This window comes from Euleptes europaea, chromosome 13, assembly GCF_029931775.1.
Source record: "Euleptes europaea isolate rEulEur1 chromosome 13, rEulEur1.hap1, whole genome shotgun sequence".
Taxonomy (NCBI): domain Eukaryota; kingdom Metazoa; phylum Chordata; class Lepidosauria; order Squamata; family Sphaerodactylidae; genus Euleptes; species Euleptes europaea.
Window position 1 is genome coordinate 49168685 of NC_079324.1, and position 18196 is coordinate 49186880.

At 43.0% G+C, this 18196-nt stretch overlaps 1 protein-coding gene and 1 non-coding gene across 2 annotated transcripts in view; both read left to right on the plus strand.

Moving 5' to 3' along the window:
* Window positions 1-666: 666 nt before the first annotated feature.
* The window catches only part of FBXW8 (F-box and WD repeat domain containing 8), a 102146-nt gene continuing 84616 nt past the window's right edge, over window positions 667-18196 (plus strand). The window contains exons 1-4 of the mRNA XM_056859593.1: window positions 667-999; window positions 7602-7706; window positions 16087-16251; window positions 18086-18174. Of these exons, the coding sequence (XP_056715571.1) occupies window positions 667-999; window positions 7602-7706; window positions 16087-16251; window positions 18086-18174 (692 nt within the window). The remainder of the gene's footprint in view (window positions 1000-7601; window positions 7707-16086; window positions 16252-18085; window positions 18175-18196) is intronic.
* TRNAV-GAC (transfer RNA valine (anticodon GAC)) lies at window positions 12306-12377 on the plus strand. Its single transcript has one exon. It is a non-coding gene; the product is annotated as a tRNA-Val (tRNA).

An 18196-nucleotide genomic window follows, 5' to 3' on the forward strand; every position in this document is an offset into this window, starting at 1 on the left:
AATTATAATAGAGAACTTTTAATTGAAAGTATTAATTTATTATGGGTTTATAACTTTGTTTCGCGGACCTTAATTTAGTTCTCACAGACCCCTGGGGGTCCACAGATAATTCAAATATATAATTCAAATATTATTAATTCAAATAATATTCAAATATTATTCTAAGTTTAATGTTTAACAAACAGTTATGATTAAAGTTTATTTTCAAATTATCGGAGTTTTTATTTTGAACCTTGGGGTCCCTGCACCGAACAAAAAAGCCCTAGTGGTCCCTGGTCAAAAAAAGGTTGGGAACCACTGCTTTATTGAGTCAGTCCATCTCTTGTTGGGTCTTCCTCTTCTCCTGCTGCCCTCGCCTTTTCCTAGCATTCCTTTTGATTTACTAACGCTGTAAGTTTAGCCATTTCTGCTAGTGCCAACATTTTATGTATCCAGTCCATTATAATAATATTCCGACTTAGACATTATTGGCAAGTTCTGAACCTCCGCAGGCGCCTCTGCGATTCGGCCTCGCCGATTGGCTGAGGCGGGCGTCGTCTCGCTGGCCTCCTCGCAGCGGCGGAACCCTAGAGCGGCGCCCGCGGTTTCCGTTCCGGAGCTCAATCTCGTCCGGACCGCGAGCCGGAAGCGGCCGGCTCCGTCCATCCGGGTTTTGTCGGCGTTGCCATGGTGGAGGGAGCGGCGGAGCTGGAGGCCTTCCGTCGCCGTTGGAGAGCGGAATTGTCTCGGAGCCGGAGGAGCGGCAGCGATGCCCGCCCGGGGAGGAAGAGGCGGCGGCCGCAGCCGGAGCCCGAAGGGGCAGCAGCCCCGGAGCCCGTGCAGGGGTGGGGCGGCTTTGGGGGGATCCCTCGTGGAGAGCCGGTCGCGGGGCCTTGCGTGCGCCCCTGTAGCCCCAGCGCGCTGGTCCCTGGGCCGCATCCCGCGCCTGGCCCCGGCTGCACCCATGACACCCCCGGAGAAGGGAAGGAAGACTTCCTGGGGCAGCTCATCCGGGACTTGGTATGGGAAAGAGGTGGGGTGGGACCCTCCTTAGTCCCAAACCTTGCTGCCTTTCCCCTCAACCCTCATCGAGTCTTGTCTTTCCAATGGAAGAAGTAGAATAAATTCCAGCGAAATATTGTCGAAGGCTTTCACGGTCAGAGTTCGTCGGTTCTTGTAGGTTATCCGGGCTGTGTGACTGTGGTCTTGGTATTTTCTTTCCTGACGTTTCGCCAGCAGCTGCGGCAGGCATCTTCGGAGGAGTAACACTGAAGGGCGGTGTCTCTCCGTGTCAAGTGTGTAGGAAGAGTAATATATAGTCAGAAAGGGGTTGGGTTTGAGCTGAATCATTGTCCTGCAAAAAGTATCAAAGGTAATGTGCTAATCATTGTCCTGTAAGTATCAAGATAATGTGCTAATGAGGGTGTGGTATGTTAATATGGAACCCTATTAATGTGGTTACTCCTCTGAAGATGCCTGCCACAGCTGCTGGCGAAACGTCAGGAAAGAAAATACCAAGACCACGGTTACACAGCCCGGATAACCCACAAGAATCCAGCGGAATAATTTTGTGCGGCGGCTAGAGTGAAAAATAGCCAAGCCTTTCACGGAGCTTAAGAGTCAGACAGGTTAGCTTCTCCAGGAGTGGCGCCCGCTCGGTCAAGTGCAGAAACGCAGTGTGCCTGTTGAAATCAGACAAGGAAGCACGGCCTAATTGGTTCTTGTAGGTTACCCGGGCTATGTGACCGTGGTCTTGGTATTTTCTTTCCTGACGCTTCGCCAGCAGCTGGCAGGCATCTTCGGAGGAGTCACACTGAAGGACAGTGTCTCTCAGTGTCAACTGTGTAGGAAGAGTAATATATAGTCAGAAAGGGGTTGGGTTTGAGCTGAATCATTGTCCTGCAAAAAGTATCAAAGGTAATGTGCTAACCATTGTCCTGTAAGTATCAAGATAATGTGCTAATGAGGGTGTGGTATGTTAATATGGAACCATTGTATCCTGAAGTGATCTGTTAATGTGTGAAATCCAAAGCTAATCTGCATGGCTCTTGTTGACTGTAGTCTTCGTTAGTCTGGAGGTTTTCAAGACAGGAAGCCAAGCCTTATTCCTCCTCTGAAGATGCCTGCCACAGCTGTTGGCGAAATGTCAGGAAAGAAAATACCAAGACGACGGTTACACAGCCCTACAAGAACCAATGAACTCTGACCGTGAAAGCCTTCGACAATATTTTGCACAACCTAATGTTTGAGATCTGCAGCCTACTTTGTGTCATTATTTTTTTTAAAAAAGTTTTTATTATTTTCAAATTGGTTTACAATCTTAAGTATTTTTCAGTTCACAAAATACATAATATAAACGGTTTCTATCTTATCTCTAAGCAAATATATATAATTAACTTCCCCTCTCCCCTACTCAGTCCATTTAATATCCATGTTTCTCTCTTTGTATTCAGTTCTAATTCATTATACTAAACCACATCTGTCAATCCTACATTACATTTTTAACTTTGATAGTTTAATTACTTCAAACAATTTGAATTAGATCAGTTCATATCCCTTAATATTTCCCAATTTAAATTCAGTTACACAATATGTTGTCCATGCCTCCCATTCTCCCAAAAATTCAGTATTTTCTTTTTGATTTATTAATGCAGTTAATTTTGCCATTTCAGCCAGTTCCATCATTTTGTCTATCCAGACGGTCTTATCTGGTGTCTCAGATGTTTTCCATTTCATTAACCAGTCTTGCTGCAGTGGTGGCATGTATCAAAAATGACCTCTGAGTCATAGCCTACTTTGTGTCATGAGTAGCTCAGACTGGCTTACAACATTTGAAAAGTGTTTTTTCTCCTTCTTTCCTCATGGCTGCAGATCTTCTTGCCAGTGCATTTGTATCGTTGGCTTTAAAAGGGTTTTGTACAATAGAAGCTGACAACACCGGGCTAAAGAATCTAAGCAGATTATAAAAAGACTTTTTATAAACTGTTTAGATTATTTAGACTGGTGTTGTCAGTTTCTGTTTTACACTGTTATCTACAACACTATATATTTTGCTTTTAAAAGGGTTTTGGGCAGGTTATGATGGAGAGATCCATCAGTGGATATTATCCATGATGATTAGAGGGAACCTCCACATCCAGAGGCGTCAGCTTCTGAATGCTAGTGCTAGAAGGGAGCATTAGAAGAAAGGCCTTTATGCTCAGTCTGTTGGCACTCTAAGGCAATAGGTTGGCCATTGTGTGAAACAGGGTGTCAAACAAAGATTAACCACTGGCCTGGTCCAGCAGGGCATTTCTTATGCTCTTAGCCTCTGCTGGTGAGTTTGGAATGGCAAAGGTCTCTAGGAGCAAGGAAACAGAGCCTTATCTGTGATAGCTGTTTACTTTGGAACACCTCCTTCAGTTAAATAAGGGTGTAAGACATCTTTCTGGAGAGCCATCCTTGACTGATACATTGCTGGATATGTGGGCAATTGGTTTTAGGATTGAGTGATGTTACAATCAAAAAAAGTTGGAAGTAATCTCTGGTTGCTGATGGCTTTATTGATCTATTTTTAAACATTTTAGTAATCTTTTAAATTATAACTTTATGTAAGCTGCTTTGAGCTCTAGGAAATGCGGTCTATATTTTTATTATTTTTATTTGCTGCATTTGAAACTTTTCTCCCCAGTGGGGATGCAGATTGGCTTATATTGTTATCCTCTCCTTCCTTTTATCTTCACAACAACCCTTTGAGGTAGTGTAGACAGAGTGTGCATGATAAGCCCATGGTCACTTAGCAAGGTTCCATGGTAGAGTGAGGATTCAAACCTGGGTCTCTCAGTTAAATGCTAGTAACCAATTAAACAGGTATGTGTATATCTGAATAAGACCATTGGTCCATCAAGGTCAGTATCATATGGTCAGTATCATATGGTCAGACTAGCAGCAGCTCTCCAAGGTCTCAAGCAGAGGTCTTTCACAGCACCTCCTACCTGACCCTTTTAACTGGAAGTGCCAGGGACTGAATTTGGGACCTTCTACATGCCAAACAGATGCTGTACCACTGAGCTGTGGCCCTTCCCCTAAGCAGTTACACTTTTCTAAATCCATTGAAATGCATGCACACTAAGTTACACAATGCGACACCAAGAGCATAACTGTTCTTAGGATTGCACAGGTAATGCATTTAAAATGATGGTGCCCAGAGACCAGGCCATGAAGCTTACAGGGTTGGCAACCTACTTCACAGTGAGGAAAGGATAAAGATGTAAAGAAGTCGAAATTTTGAAGCCACAGGGTGAAAATTGAGTTGGGGCGGTTGAATTGAGATTTTGGGAAAAATTAAAATGTATGCAGCACATACTACTTGTCAACCTGAACATATCTACTGCAGTAACAACATAAAATATACAATGTATAACTCATGTTAACACATTGTATTGTACTGCTTGGCATATTTAGGGGGTTTGAGTATAAATGCCTCTTGTTTTCTATAAGCAGAATTGTAAGTATGTGCAATACTAGAGAGAGAGAGAGGGCTGCAAACTGTTGTACCCAGTTCTACCTTAGCACGTGTAGCTTAACTTTTGTCATATCTGAGAAGGGGGGGGGGAATAAAAGTTGAAAAAATAAAACAAATTTTGTAGTCCACAAAAGTGAATGGTTATTTGATCAGAAGCAGTATCATACTGTCACAATAAAACTAGGGAGACATAGGCCAAAAAAAAAAAGTCCTCAGGAGGAGGAAAAAAGTTTGAAAAACTTTTATGTTACCCCTCTCCAGCCTTCACTTATCTAATAGTGAATTGCCATAGGTAATCTCTATGCCAAACCCCAAAATATACAAATTAAACACAGGTACTGTCCACAACGGTAGGTTTGCTATATTAGTTGAACACCTGTAGTGGCTATTTTTGAAGACTGTTTAATTCCTTCAAAGAGCATAAACTGAATTGCATTTGAAACTTTGGTACCCAAGATCCTGGGGTAGAAATACTTTCCCTTTGGGTTAAAGTAGTTCCAGTAAGTGAATAAGTCAGCAAAGAACTCTTTTGCAAAATGGGTTTGGTCATTATCTTAATACATTCATTTCACAACCCTTTCATCAGCTGTGTTCCAATCTAAGCACCCATTTTGCAATAGCACATATTCTTAGGCTGCATTCCTGAAAGGGGGGGCGAAGCTCCTTAGGAGCCAATGTGACCCTGCACGGGTGTAAGTGCCCATTTATCCCTGGATAATAGGCATTTATGCCAGCCTGGGGGCAAAAACACTGGTTCCGGGGAGCTGCAGAGCTGTGCCAGCCCCCACTGCCAGTGCAGCCATGTCAGCAGGGAATTCACAGAAGGGAATGGGGTGGTGGTGGAGCTGCCTTTAGGCAGCTCCTAACCCCTTTGGCCCTGGGAATGCCCCCTCTCGCAGCGGCGTTGCTGCGCCACCTTTTTGGTGGCATAACCCTGTTGAAGGCGATGGGGCATTGTCCTCCTTTCTGACTTTTTAAAAGAATTAAAATTCCTCTTCGACAGCCGGGAAGCCTCTGAGGAGGCAGCACAGCTGCGCTGCTTCCAGCCACCACGGATCTACCCCCCCCTTCAGGAATAGGCTGCCCATATCAGCCATTGGGTAACTCTCTTGCCTCTAGTTGTTATTGAACTCTTTGGTTGCTATGTTAAGGCTGCTCCGTAGGTTTGATAAGGTTGAATGTAAAAGGTTGTCCTTGGAGGCCTTCACTGTATGTGATCTAACGTTTGGTAGGTGGCACCAAGGCTATGGTGCCCAAGAAGATTTGTCTCTTCCTTAGTGATATTTTACTACGTCTATGAAACTATACTTTTTCAGGACCCTTAGTTCTAATGGAAATATTTATGCTTTCTCTGTTGTTGTTTTTCCAATTCATCTATTATTTCTATTGATTCTGATTATTTTGCTCAGTCTCTGCCAATCTTTGTATCTTTGTAGTTTTAGAACAATGGGCTTTAACTGTTTTGTTGAGTATTTGGACATTGTTCCAGTTCCTTTTTTTATTTATTTTTTACTTCATCTATACCCCACCTTTTCCCCCAGTGGGGACCTAAAGCATCTTACATTTTATCCCCACAACAATCCTGTGAGGTAGGTTAGGCTGAGAGTGTGTGACTGGCCTAAGACTGCAAGCATCCATGGCAGAGTGGGGGTGGGGTGGGGTTGAAAGATCTCCCACATCTTAGTCTGACACTCTACCCAGTATACCACACTGTTGAAAGGTGAGGAATATAATAGCATTGTTAAGAAATAGTGTGTGCCTGGAGGCTGGGTCACACTGTTATTTTCCTCCATGCGATTAATCAGCCTTCGTCAGGCATACTCATGTGGACAGTCAGGAAGTGCTATCCTGCTGCTGTGGATATGGCTGGCAATAATCCCCATAAATGCAGGTATCTGTCTTCCAGTATCCTTGATCATGAGAACAGATTTATGGCAAGTTTACATGCGATAATGTTCATTTGAAAGTAAAATTCATGTAGAAGATGAACAAGCCCCAAGTACCTTTCCTGCATGATTCTGCTTCAGTTTGGCGAAACCTTCAGTTAAAAGGCCAATGCATTTTATAAATGAAGTAGATTAAAAATAATCTTTGTAATTATCTGAAGGAGTTTTTTAAAAATCGTGGTACACATTTCTGTTGTGGCCCCTGTCTATCTAAAGCTCTAATTTATGCAGTTTAGGAAAAGCTTGTTACTCTTCTCCCTAGTTAATGACACTATTTTTTAAAAAAAGACACAGATTAAATTTCTGATGGCTGTAAATTAATCCATTTACAGAATGAGAGGCTCCATTAGTGCAGTGGCGTGTAAATGTGTGTCTCCAAGGAGTGGTTGGCGGTGTTTGTGTTTTGGATCCTGTCCATCAGATGTTCAAGAAAAGCTGGGGTTGGTTTAACAAGACTGCTTTCTTCGTTTTGTTGATGCGTTCTGTGGTCTGGCGGCAGATCTTGTGCCGCTCAAGGGTCCTAAACAGAGCTAGAGAGGGCCGCCTCTCATGTTAAAGGTTCTCTCCCTCTTGTACACTTTGGGTGTTCTGATTTATGGCCCTTTATAGGATGGGGAGGATGGTGTTATTTCCAGTCACATTATCTATAGGGAAGGCAATTACTTAGTCACCTGTTTTAGTCTCATATTCTCAAATGGACTTTCCTTGTTTTTGGGTCTTATGGCCAAATGAAAAGTGATGAGGCGTGGCCACATTCGTTTTTGTTTCTGTTTGGTTCTTGCACCATGGGTGGGGTCTAGCTTTTACAACAAAAGGTGAGCACGGATGAGGGAAGCTAAACATTTCTCTGCCTGACCTCTCCACGCTGCCATCACCCTAGGTAAGGGAACCTTATTTATGAAGGCATGTTTATGACACGTACTTTATAATTCATAGATCTCAGGTATACATTCAAACACAGCCTTGTGCTTGATGGATCAGCCAACTTCTTAATATTTTATTCATATTTGCTGTGTGCTGGCTTTTTAACAGCCCGGGGGGTGAAATGTAGGATCTTGTGTTTTATCCTCAGGGCAGGATGAGATGGAATGTGAAATATGTCAAATATTACGCTGCTAACCTCCATCACCAGAAGTCTGACCATCTCGGTTTCCCTTCTTGCTTCTTTTCAGAACGAAATAAATGAAGTTCCTTTCTTTGATGTTCAGCTGCCTTATGAACTGGCATTAAAAATCTTTTGGTTCCTTGGTCGGACGGAACTTGGAAGGTGTGCTCAGGTAAGCTTCGCTTGGCTCTTCCTGCAGCTTGGAAGTAGGTTACATTGAAGTCAGTGGGCCTTTAAAAGGTAGAGGAAGTCCCCTGTACCGTTACTGACCCATGGGATGATGTCACATCACGACGTTTACTAGGCAGACTGTGATTTTATGGAGTGATTTGCCATTGCTTTCCCCACTCATCTACCCTTTACACCCTTTACACTCATTTTACCAATCTCAGAAGGATGGAAGGCTAAGTCAACCTTGAGCTGGCTACCTGAAACCAACTTCTGTCAGGATTGAACTCGGGTTGTGAGCAGAGCTTTTGACTACAGTACTACAGCTTACCTTTCTGTGCCACCGGGCTCTCTCAATGAGTCTTAGTTCCCAGTAAATATGTATGAATTATTCTTGGGGAGGGGGTTCTTCTCTCACTGTAGGTGGCAGGATGTGTAGGGTCTGGTGTTAGAAGGCATGGGACAGTTCCACTGGAGCAGTTGTGGCTCTTAGATGGCTGGGGAGCCCAAGTTTTCCTTTTGTATTGAAGGAGAATGGAATTGTGTTAAGGGTGATGGAAATGTGTTGGCTAATGGCAGTCTCTTCTCAGACCAGCCAGCTTAACGCTGTTAAGCTTATACCTGGTATGAAATGTTCCATGAGTCCATGAGAATAGTGCTAGATGAGTAAAAAGGTAAGCAAGCTGGTGTCCTTCCTGAAAACTCCATACAATAAGGATACGTAAAGTTGAAGTAAAGTATGTTGTTAGGTTGAAAGTTTGGTGCAGTACTGAGTTGTCATTGTGTAACTGAGTTGTCTTTGTGTAATTGGTACAAACGTTCTGCAAGATCCTGATGTCAATTTTCCTGTGTATGCTTATGTTTTTGTCTGTAAAGTTGTTAGTATCTTGAACTCTTAGGAATAGATGCTTTCCTTGATCATGATGAGGATGCTTTGTACTTTCACTGGGAACTGTTGAGAGATGCTACAGTAAAATAACTGCTGAAAATACTAAGGGCACTTTCACACAGCCCAAATAATGTACTTTCAATCCACTTTCAGTGCACCTTAACAATCGTTTGCAAGTGGATTTTGCCAGTTCACACAGTAAAATCTACCTTCAGAGTGGATTGAGAGTGGATTGAAAGTGCATTATTTGGGCTGTGTGAAAGTGCAGTAAGTGTCACAGTGAAATATCTAGACACCAAGGTGACCTGGCACGTGGGGTTTCAACATATGTATGATGCTACCTTGTACTGAGTTGGACCATTGGCCTTAGAACTTAGTTTGGTCCATTGTGACAGGTAACTGCTCTCCAGAGTCTCTGGCAAGAAAAGGTTTTCCCCCATCTACTTCATGAGATTCTTTAACTGAAGGTTGTATAGGAAGCATCTCATATACCTTGTCTGTGTATCTGTGATAAAAGAGGAAGCAGGAATGGAGAGTTAATTAGAGGTGCCAGTTATTTATGTTCCTCTGAGAAGATGGGGTCTATTTAATATTGCATTAATGTGGGAAGGGGCTGTATTTCCTCATGGATGGCTTATTGCTTAGACTCACGAATTCCCTGTACTGGCTAGCAGTGCTTTTGGGGTGCCTTTCACACCTTGGTTAGTTCATCGTGATGCTTCCTTTATTTTTTGGAACAGCTTTATCCCCTGTGTTTAACACGAGGCAAAATGTGGGGTTCTGAAAGGGATCTTCAGAAGCTTTCCCTTGATATTTTGAGGCAGCAAAAAATCTTAGCAAAGTTCCAGGGTTTTACAAGGCTTTTTGAATCAGATGGATAGCCAAAGCTTTTAGTCCGCTTTTTAGAGCGATCGAGTAAAAAAGCGGGGTAATAAAAAAATAAAGACCTTTCTTCATTTTTTTCTTTGTGCTTTCGATTTTGAACGAAGGAAGACCTGTTAAATGGAATGCCCCATTTCTTTTCAACGCTATTGTTGTAAGAGGGTTTTTTCTGTTATTATTACTAGCGGTGGAGCACTTTGGGAGTTGGTGAAATTGCACCAGTTAGCGGAACTGGCATCATGAGCGATGTGAGTGCCTTGAGAGAGGGAGAGAGAGGGAGTCTGTTTCCTTAACGTCTTGCTGCCAAATGGGTGACTGGCTGACAGCAAAATAGCTTGACTGTGGAGCTGCTTGAGATGAAATCACTATGCAAAACCTCTTGGAGAAGTAGAACTTTACCCTGATTCCCTGTTGGTACCCCTCCTGTTACAGTTCCATTTTGCTTTCTGGTAACTTTATAAGAAGCAGGGCAAGGGTCAGGGGAACAGTTCTATAGTGCTTAAACATTGCAGGATCGCTCATGCCATATAAACCAGCAGGGTTAGCCCTGCCTTGAGACTGACTTGTAGACTTTTTCCCTATTTCTTTTATTTTACTTCATTCATGCCCTGCCGTCAGAGCCTATTCACAGTCCCCCTGGGATTCAGTATATGCTGCAGTTCAAACAGTTCTTGCTGTGGAGAAGGAAGAAGTTGTGTTTTGTATGCCGACTTGTTGTTTTTTGTATGGAGTTGTTTTTTGTATGCTGACTTTCTCTACCGCTTAAGGAAGAATCAAACCTTCCCCTCCCCTCCCCACAATAGACACCCTGTGAGGTAGGTGTGGCTGAGAGAGCTCTAAAAGAGCTGTGACTAGCCCAAGGTCACCCAGCTGGCTTCATGCGTAGGAGTGGAGGAACCAACCCATTTCACCAGAATTAGAGTCTGCCGCTAATGTGGAGGAGTGGGGAATCAAACCCTGTTCTCCAGATTAGACTCCACCGCTCCAAACCACTGCTCTTAACCACTTCACTACACACATTTATGGGTTATTGAAGGCAGGATTACCCATGGTGCTGGGGATCCAGGATCAGGTACCTCAAGCTGCTGGAAGAGGGTGGTTAGTCAGGTCTTCAGTTTTGCAGAAGGGGGATTAATCCTGCACCCACTTCACATGAAGGTTCCCATTGGAAAATCTCTCGAGTTGATATTTGAGGTAGGGGAAAAAAGCATTGGGCCTCTCCCCCTCTTCCCCACTTGGGTCTAAAAGTTGGGGGAAATTACACATGAGGGGGGAGAGTTAAAATCCCTTCTATAGAGCTGTGGTCCTGATTCATATCTCCCTCCAACCCCCCACACACATACAATTGCTTTTTGAGTTTGATTTACATATCAGACAATCTGGTTGTGAATTTCCAGCATAACTTGCAGCAATGCTGTTAACTGCTTGCTTTTAATGAACAGTAGGACAGTTAATGTATGATCATAATGAGTATGTAGCGTCCTGCTGTATCAGACCAAAAGGTTCACTTTACCCAGCATCCTATTTATCCTACTGGCCAAGCATGAAAAGAGTTTGCTTCCAGCTTCCCAATCTTGATATCTAAAGAATGAAGGCAGCCCCTACCAAAATCTCTGTGCCACAGAGGTATGTCTCCGTGCTGTAGTATACTAATTTAGGGAATGCAGCACTTGAGTATGGGGGGGAGGGGGGAAGTACCTTCTCCAATACAAATCTGCCTGTTTTCTGGGGCCTTTGTCAGAGGCCCTACTCAGGATTCCCCTGTCTTCTAAGGTTAGTTGGGTAGTGACCAGGGGGCACCTGCACTTTGTCTGTTGGGGCACCTGTTGGGGCACCTGCACTTTGTCTGTTGTGGGGAGGGGAAGGGGAAGGTGATTGTAAGCCGGTTTGATTCTCCCTTAAGTGGTAGAGAAAGTCGGCATCTAAAAGCCAGCTCTTCTTCTTCTTCCTTGGGGTTTGGCCGGTATAGAAATGTGATTTGCTATCCATAAGCGTTGCTATCAATAAGCTTATTAAGTAGCCGCCTGAAAAATAACAACGCTTCCTGTTGACTTTTTTCCCCCCTGAGCGTGCATTTGAGCATTTCAGCCAGCTTTCATTAGCCTTCAGCTACAGGGCGAGCGGTCTGTTGTCGGCACAACTAAAGCCATGGGTGCCATCTTCCCCTTCCTCCTTTAGGGGAGGGAGGGTGCCTTTGAAATCTTTTAGGCATTCAGTTGCTCACCTGTACGCTTAACTCACACAGCGACAGTAAATTTGGGCCGAGGCCAAAATGGCATGTGTGCATGCATGTGTCTGTCTGTGTGTGTTAATGGAGCTGCTCGCGGTGGTGCTGTAAAGCAGAGTGCTTGAGTCGCTTTTATTAGCGGTTCCTTGCAGCTGAGCCCCGCTCGGTGGAGCTTTTACTGGCCTCGGCTGTGCCAGTTTCTGGTGCATTAAGGGGAGGGGGTGGTGGAGTGTGTCTCGGTTTAGAGCCTCTTTTGGAAAATCCGTGTTTGGAAGCCAACAGGGCTAGAAGTAATCTGATTAAAATCACAGTGGGATAATTTTTAAAAAAATATCACGAATGTCGAAAGAACCTTTTGGAACCTCTTTAAAACACATCCAGGGGATTATGTATTTGTAAAGAACCGCTTTAAGTCAATCTTGGCGACTTTTCTATAGATGCTCTGTACCTTGGCAAGTCTGGGATGTATCTCTTCACCACCACCTTACCCGCCCCTCCCTGGTTCATAACTATGAAGAGTTGGCAAAGTTTCATTGTATTTACTTGTCTGTTTAGTTCAAAGGTCTCATTGCGCCAACTAAAAAACCGAGAGTGGAGGAAGGGGAGGGGCTGTGGCTCAATGGTAGAGCATCTGCTTGACATGCAGAAGGTCCCAGGTTCAATCCCTGGCATCTCCAGTTAAAGGGACCAGGCAAGTAGGTGATGTGAAAGACCTCTGCCTTAGACACTGGAGAGCTGCTGCCAGTCTGAGTAGACAATACTGGCTTTGATGGACCAAGGGTCTGAATCAGTATAAGGCAGCTTCATGTGTTCATGTGTGACGGTCTGCGTTGAATCCTGTAAAGCAGCTGCCTCTTGGCCTCTGCCAGTGTCTACGTAAAAAAAAAAAAAAAGGATTTAGAAGAAGGATTTAGTAGTAGAAGTAGAGTTGGTTTTTATATGCTGACTTTCTCTACCACTTAAGGAAGAATCAAACCAGCTTACAATCACCTTCCCTTCCTCTCCCCACAACAGACACCCTGTGAGGTAGGGGGGCTGTGAGAGCTCTAAGAGAGCTGTGACTATCCCAAGGTCACCCAGCAGGCTTCATGTGGAGGAGTGGGGAATCAAACCCAGTTCTCCAGATTAGAGTCCACCGATCCAAACCACCACTCTCAACCACTACACCATGATGGTGAATAGACTTTTGCAGCATTAAGAAGTTCCCTGCTGAAATAAGATGTAGAATTGGATAAAAACATCTTTCTGGCTTACCTGACCAACCCAGTTTGGCCTCTAGTCTGATGAGGGGGAATAACTGAAATTCATCTCTCTTTTTTAAAATGATAGCAATTGAAGGATAATTCAGGCCTAGTCTACACATGAGCAGAGTAGCTGGAAGCAAAAGCAAGTGTGAACAGGTACAGAGAAACCCTCTGCACCATTATTGTTGTACTAAATTTGGTTGCAGTTGTCAAGTCAAGTTTGCTCAAGCTTGCTGTAAAAGAATTTTAAAGAGGCAGAGCAGCAAATGTCTATTATTAAATCTCTTAATAGTGTGGACGCCAGCCAGCTTAAGCACTAACAAATAAAGTTAATAAAACAAAAAGATAATGAAGCTAAAAACAAAGTACAAATACTCCGCGAAGCGGAGCACTGGTACAACGCTGTTTTCAGCTCAACCAGAACCAGAAATCCTCCCAGTTGTCAAGATTTGCTTGCAAGTGAGCACATTTCAAATGGGCACACCAGTCACAGCTACATGGAACAAGTAAACAGCATGCATTCTTGTCTTCATTAGTCAAGATGCATTATGGGTAGATCCTGGGAATAGGCATACTTACGATGCTGTAAGCACTTACCAACCTGTTCCCGGACCTCAACCCATAATGCAGTCTGCTTCAAGGGGCCACGGTTGTGTGGTGTTCTGTACTTTGGAAGGACTGCATCTGTGTTCCATATTCAGAGGCAGGGCACTGCTCAGTTCCAGATGCTGGAGACAAACAGGGGAGGACTGTTGGTGAGCTTCCAAGTGGCATCCGGCTGGCCACTGCTGGAAACAGAATGCTGGACCTTGTGGTCTGATTCAGGAGAGGTTTTATATTCTTATCTCTACGGTACAGTGCATTTTGAGCGAGGGAACGGAAAGGCGGCCGGGGCATAGTTAACAGCGGGTGGGTATTGAGGCCGCGCCAGGGTTTGCTCTGGGGGCAGAATGAAGGGAGGCCGCGGGCTTTTCCTGCCTCCAGTTGCACTTGGCCTGTAGCCTCAGGGCGCTGTGCTTTCCCTCTCCAAAACAAGTGTTTAGCAGAGGCTGCCGACTGATTTTTCAGGCGCGCCTGCTGAACCGTCAGGGCCATAACTCGAGAAGTACAAGTGTGGCCAAAGCCGCACAAGGAAAGTGTCTGGAGTTTTACTCTGCTTGAGGCATTAGATTGGCAAATCAGACTGAGGAGCTGGTACCGAGGAAGCTTGGGAGGTTTTCCGTTGATGCAGCAATCTGAACTACGATCACAGTTGGTTTTTTTGTTTAAATAAACAAAACCAACACTGCAAAATAAGCAGTGCAAAAATCTGTTCAAAAAGCCTAGTACAAATGCCACTGTATCACTGACATACAATAGATGTACTAAATACACTAAACACATATGCTACTAAAACATTTAATACACAATGAATATACTATTACAGCAGTTGTTTAACAAATTTCTTCATGTATCCAATAAGGCAAACAAAGTTCGTAGCGATCATCGCTATGAACTTTGTTTGCCTTATTGGATACATGAAAAAATTTGTTAAACAACTGCTGTAATAGTATATTCATTGTGTGCTAATGTTATAGTAGCATATATGTTTAGTGAATTTAATACATTTATTGTATGTCAGTGTATTGGGCTTTTTGAATAAATTTTTGCACTGCTTATTTTGCAATGCTGCTAGTTTTGTTTAGGTATCTGTACAGCATAGAGTATTCTTGAGTTTGGTTGTAGTTTTTTTAAATAACATTTACAGAAGCAAAAAAATGCATATAAAATGCTCTGAGTGGATGAGCATACAGATACCCATGTTAGGTGCTGTGCTCCTGTTCTCCTTTTTGCATCAGTCTTGTTTCTAAGAGGGTTTTATCGGTTTCGTCAAATAAACCTTTGCTGGCTACTTGGTAGAGCTGACCGTTAAGGGCTCACTTGCGTATATTTTGAGGCTGATTTGGTTATGAAGAAAGCAGGTAGAACTTTACAGTCTCCTTTAATGCTAGAGCCCTGATCTGCAGGGGCCGTGGCTCAGTGGTAGAGTATTCTTGGCATGCAGAAGGTCCCAGGTTCAATGCCTGGCATCTCCAGTTAAAGGGTCTAGGCAAGTAGGTGATGTGAAAGACCTCTGCCTGAGACCATGGGGAGCTGCTAGTTTTATGCATAAGTACGGAGGGTTGGTGGAAGGGAATAGAGAAGATTCCTTTGATGTTTGGTGTCTTGGGCGGGTTTTGCTACCGCAGCGTGAAGTCCGCTGGTAAAAGATGTCATGGATATGCTAAATGTTATATAGTCATATTAGCAGCAAAATGGAAAGCAAAAGAGTGTCCTTCCAGAGAAGACTGGGAAAGCAAACTGCCAGAATATGCAATAATGGCAAAATTGACAAATTATGTGAACAAAAAACCAATGAAAGAATTCCAGGACAAATTAAAAGTATATTATTCACACTATTCTTTAAAAATCACTTTGACATTTTGTATTGAAAAAGTGTCAAAAAAGGAATTAAAACTCTAATTTTTAAAATTTGGGGAATATTTTTAGAAATATATAACAATTATTATTATTATGTAACTATTATTACTATTATTGCGAGTGGTTTTATCTATTATATTTTGCAATTCATTTTATAATATTGCTAAATTTTAAGATCATCTTTAATAAGTATTATGCAGAATACTTATGATTTAAGCGAAGATTAGCAGAATGATCACTGTTCATTATCATTATATCATATAGTGCTTATAACTACTAATGCTGTTTTATGATTTATTGCTTATAATATTATCTGTTATACTTTTGTCTTCTGATGTAATGAATGCAATTATAACTGCAGTCAAATTATCGGTTTTTAATTTTTCTTTTCCTTTTCTTCTTTCTCTGTATTCTGTTTTTATATTTATCTACAAAGAACAAAAAAAACAAATATGCTAAATGTTCTGAGAAAGAGATGAGCAGAATGTCTAAATTGGAATTCACCTTTGATTATTCTCTTATTGTTCTTGTGCCTGATACAACAGAAGATATGCGTGTTTGGAAGGGGAGGGGTTGCAGGTATTTCATCCTGTAGCAAAAATTAACACAGGAAGTTCAAATGAAGATTGATTGGCGCAATGTGATTATGTTGTCTCAACGATATTTATTATTCTCCTTTTAGGTGAGCAGAGCCTGGAAAGTACTTGCAGAAGACCAAGTCCTTTGGTTCCGGTTATGCCAACAGGAAGGCTACATGCTTGACAATCAGGTCTCTGACTCTCCTTGCTGGAAAGTGACTCTCCAAGAATGCCGTGCAAAGGAGCAGGCTTTAAGAACCAACTGGAAGGTATCTTTGCAGAATTCTCCCCCAGCCATAACCTTAAAGCGAAATGTGTAGCAATTACCTTTTGATCCACAGGTTACACAAAAAATGCTTGGTTACCAGGGACCACCTTGGCAAAACGTGCAGACCTTCTGACCGCAACCACTCACTTCTTCCTCAAAGTTACATGGGGTGAGCTACTTCTAATTCTGGTGGCCACGCTCAGATGCTGACGCCAATTCCCAACAGCCTCTTTATCGTATGTGCAGAGAGAACATAGAGATGAAATGGAACCTCCAGATTCAGAAGCAGTATTACCTCTAAATACTGTCTGAATGGTGCGAAGCAAACCGCACAGGGGAGCCATTTCATTTAGGCCATTCTTGTAGACTTCCAGGGAGCATCTGGGTGGCTGCTGTTGAGGAAAAACTGCTTTTTTAGAAGGTGGACTTTTGGTCTGATCCAACTTAACAAAGGACTGAAGATACAGTTCTCTAAGGAGCTGTAGGGAGTTATGTTAGAAGACTCCTGTTGGTTTGTTAGCTTCTTGGAGGCAATTGTTGGCCATTGGTAAACAGGCAGCTGATGAATAGCACAGCTGTATAAGGGCGCGGCAGACAGTTGCCTGCATACTCTAACCCAGCGATTCTCAACCAGGGTACCCTGGAACCCTAGGGTTTCACGAGAAATCACTAGAGGTTCCGGGAGAAATAGTGAAGAACAGGCTAATCATATGTAGGTGTTCCCTGAAACATGAATATTATTTCAAGGGTTCCGCAAGGGTAAAAAGGCTGAGAAACGCTGTTCTAACCTGTTGCTTCACTATGCTCCACATCATCTGGTAGAGTACAAAGAAGTGAGAGCAACAGTCATTGTTTTTACAGCATTAATGAGTAAAGTAGAAAGCCTGTGCGAATGGTGAATTATTGCCCTCCTCTCGTTGTGTTTGTGGGGTGATGGATCAGGTAAATGGCTGAACCACAAACTGGCATAAGTGAAGTTCGTTCCTACTGGGTTTTCAGAACCACGAAGTCCCGGCTAGTTTTACACACCAGTAGGCCTGCATTTGCCGCACAGTGTCGACAGGGAGCTCTAGCCAATCCCATTTCTGAAGCAATCATAGATATAATGCATGTGTTTTGCCATGTTCATGTTTTCACATTTCTTGCTAGCTGTGTGGGACTTCTCATCTTTTTTGGTTGGGGGGAGGGAGTAGAACTCCCAAGACCTGTGAAGGTGGTCCTGCCCATGCACTGAGATCATCACCTGACTTCCTGTTCCCAGTACCCCTACTTTTGGGACCTAACTGAGTGACTATCAGGAACTGACTGTTTCAGGTTGGATTATCTTGATCATAGAACACTTTCTCCGTATTTTCTTTGCATCCATTTCAGCAACCAGATGAAAGCCAGACTGTTCCCCGAGACTTTTGTTGGGAGGAAACTGCTGGCTGTTTCTCATCCTAATTTATACTGTTAATTTTAATCTGCTTTATTTTATTCATTTACAAAATTTGTATCCCACCTTTCTGCCTCTTCAAGGTCCACCAAGCGACTCACCATTTAAAACATAAATGACAAAATCACGTTTTAAAACGATTGAAATCAGCCTCCCTAACACATATCATTAAAACAATTTTTAAAATACATGCAAAATATTTTAAAAAGCAACTAAAACATTGGTTAGGAAGGAGGGATCATTGAGGGAATGCCAAACGAAACAAAATTTTTACTGAGCCACTGATTTACTTTTGCATGGAAGTCATCTTGGTAGAAGGGTACGGTTAGAAATATTTGGAATGATTTAATAAAATGGATGGATTACTGAACTAACCGTGCTGCTCTGGCTTCCTCTGCAGAATCGCATTGGTGCTGTGAACCAGCTGCAGTATGAACTTGGGAAAGTTCTGTGTGATGTACATTCTTGTGACGGAGTGGCTATTGCTGGGTAAGCATATGGTACTTATCTG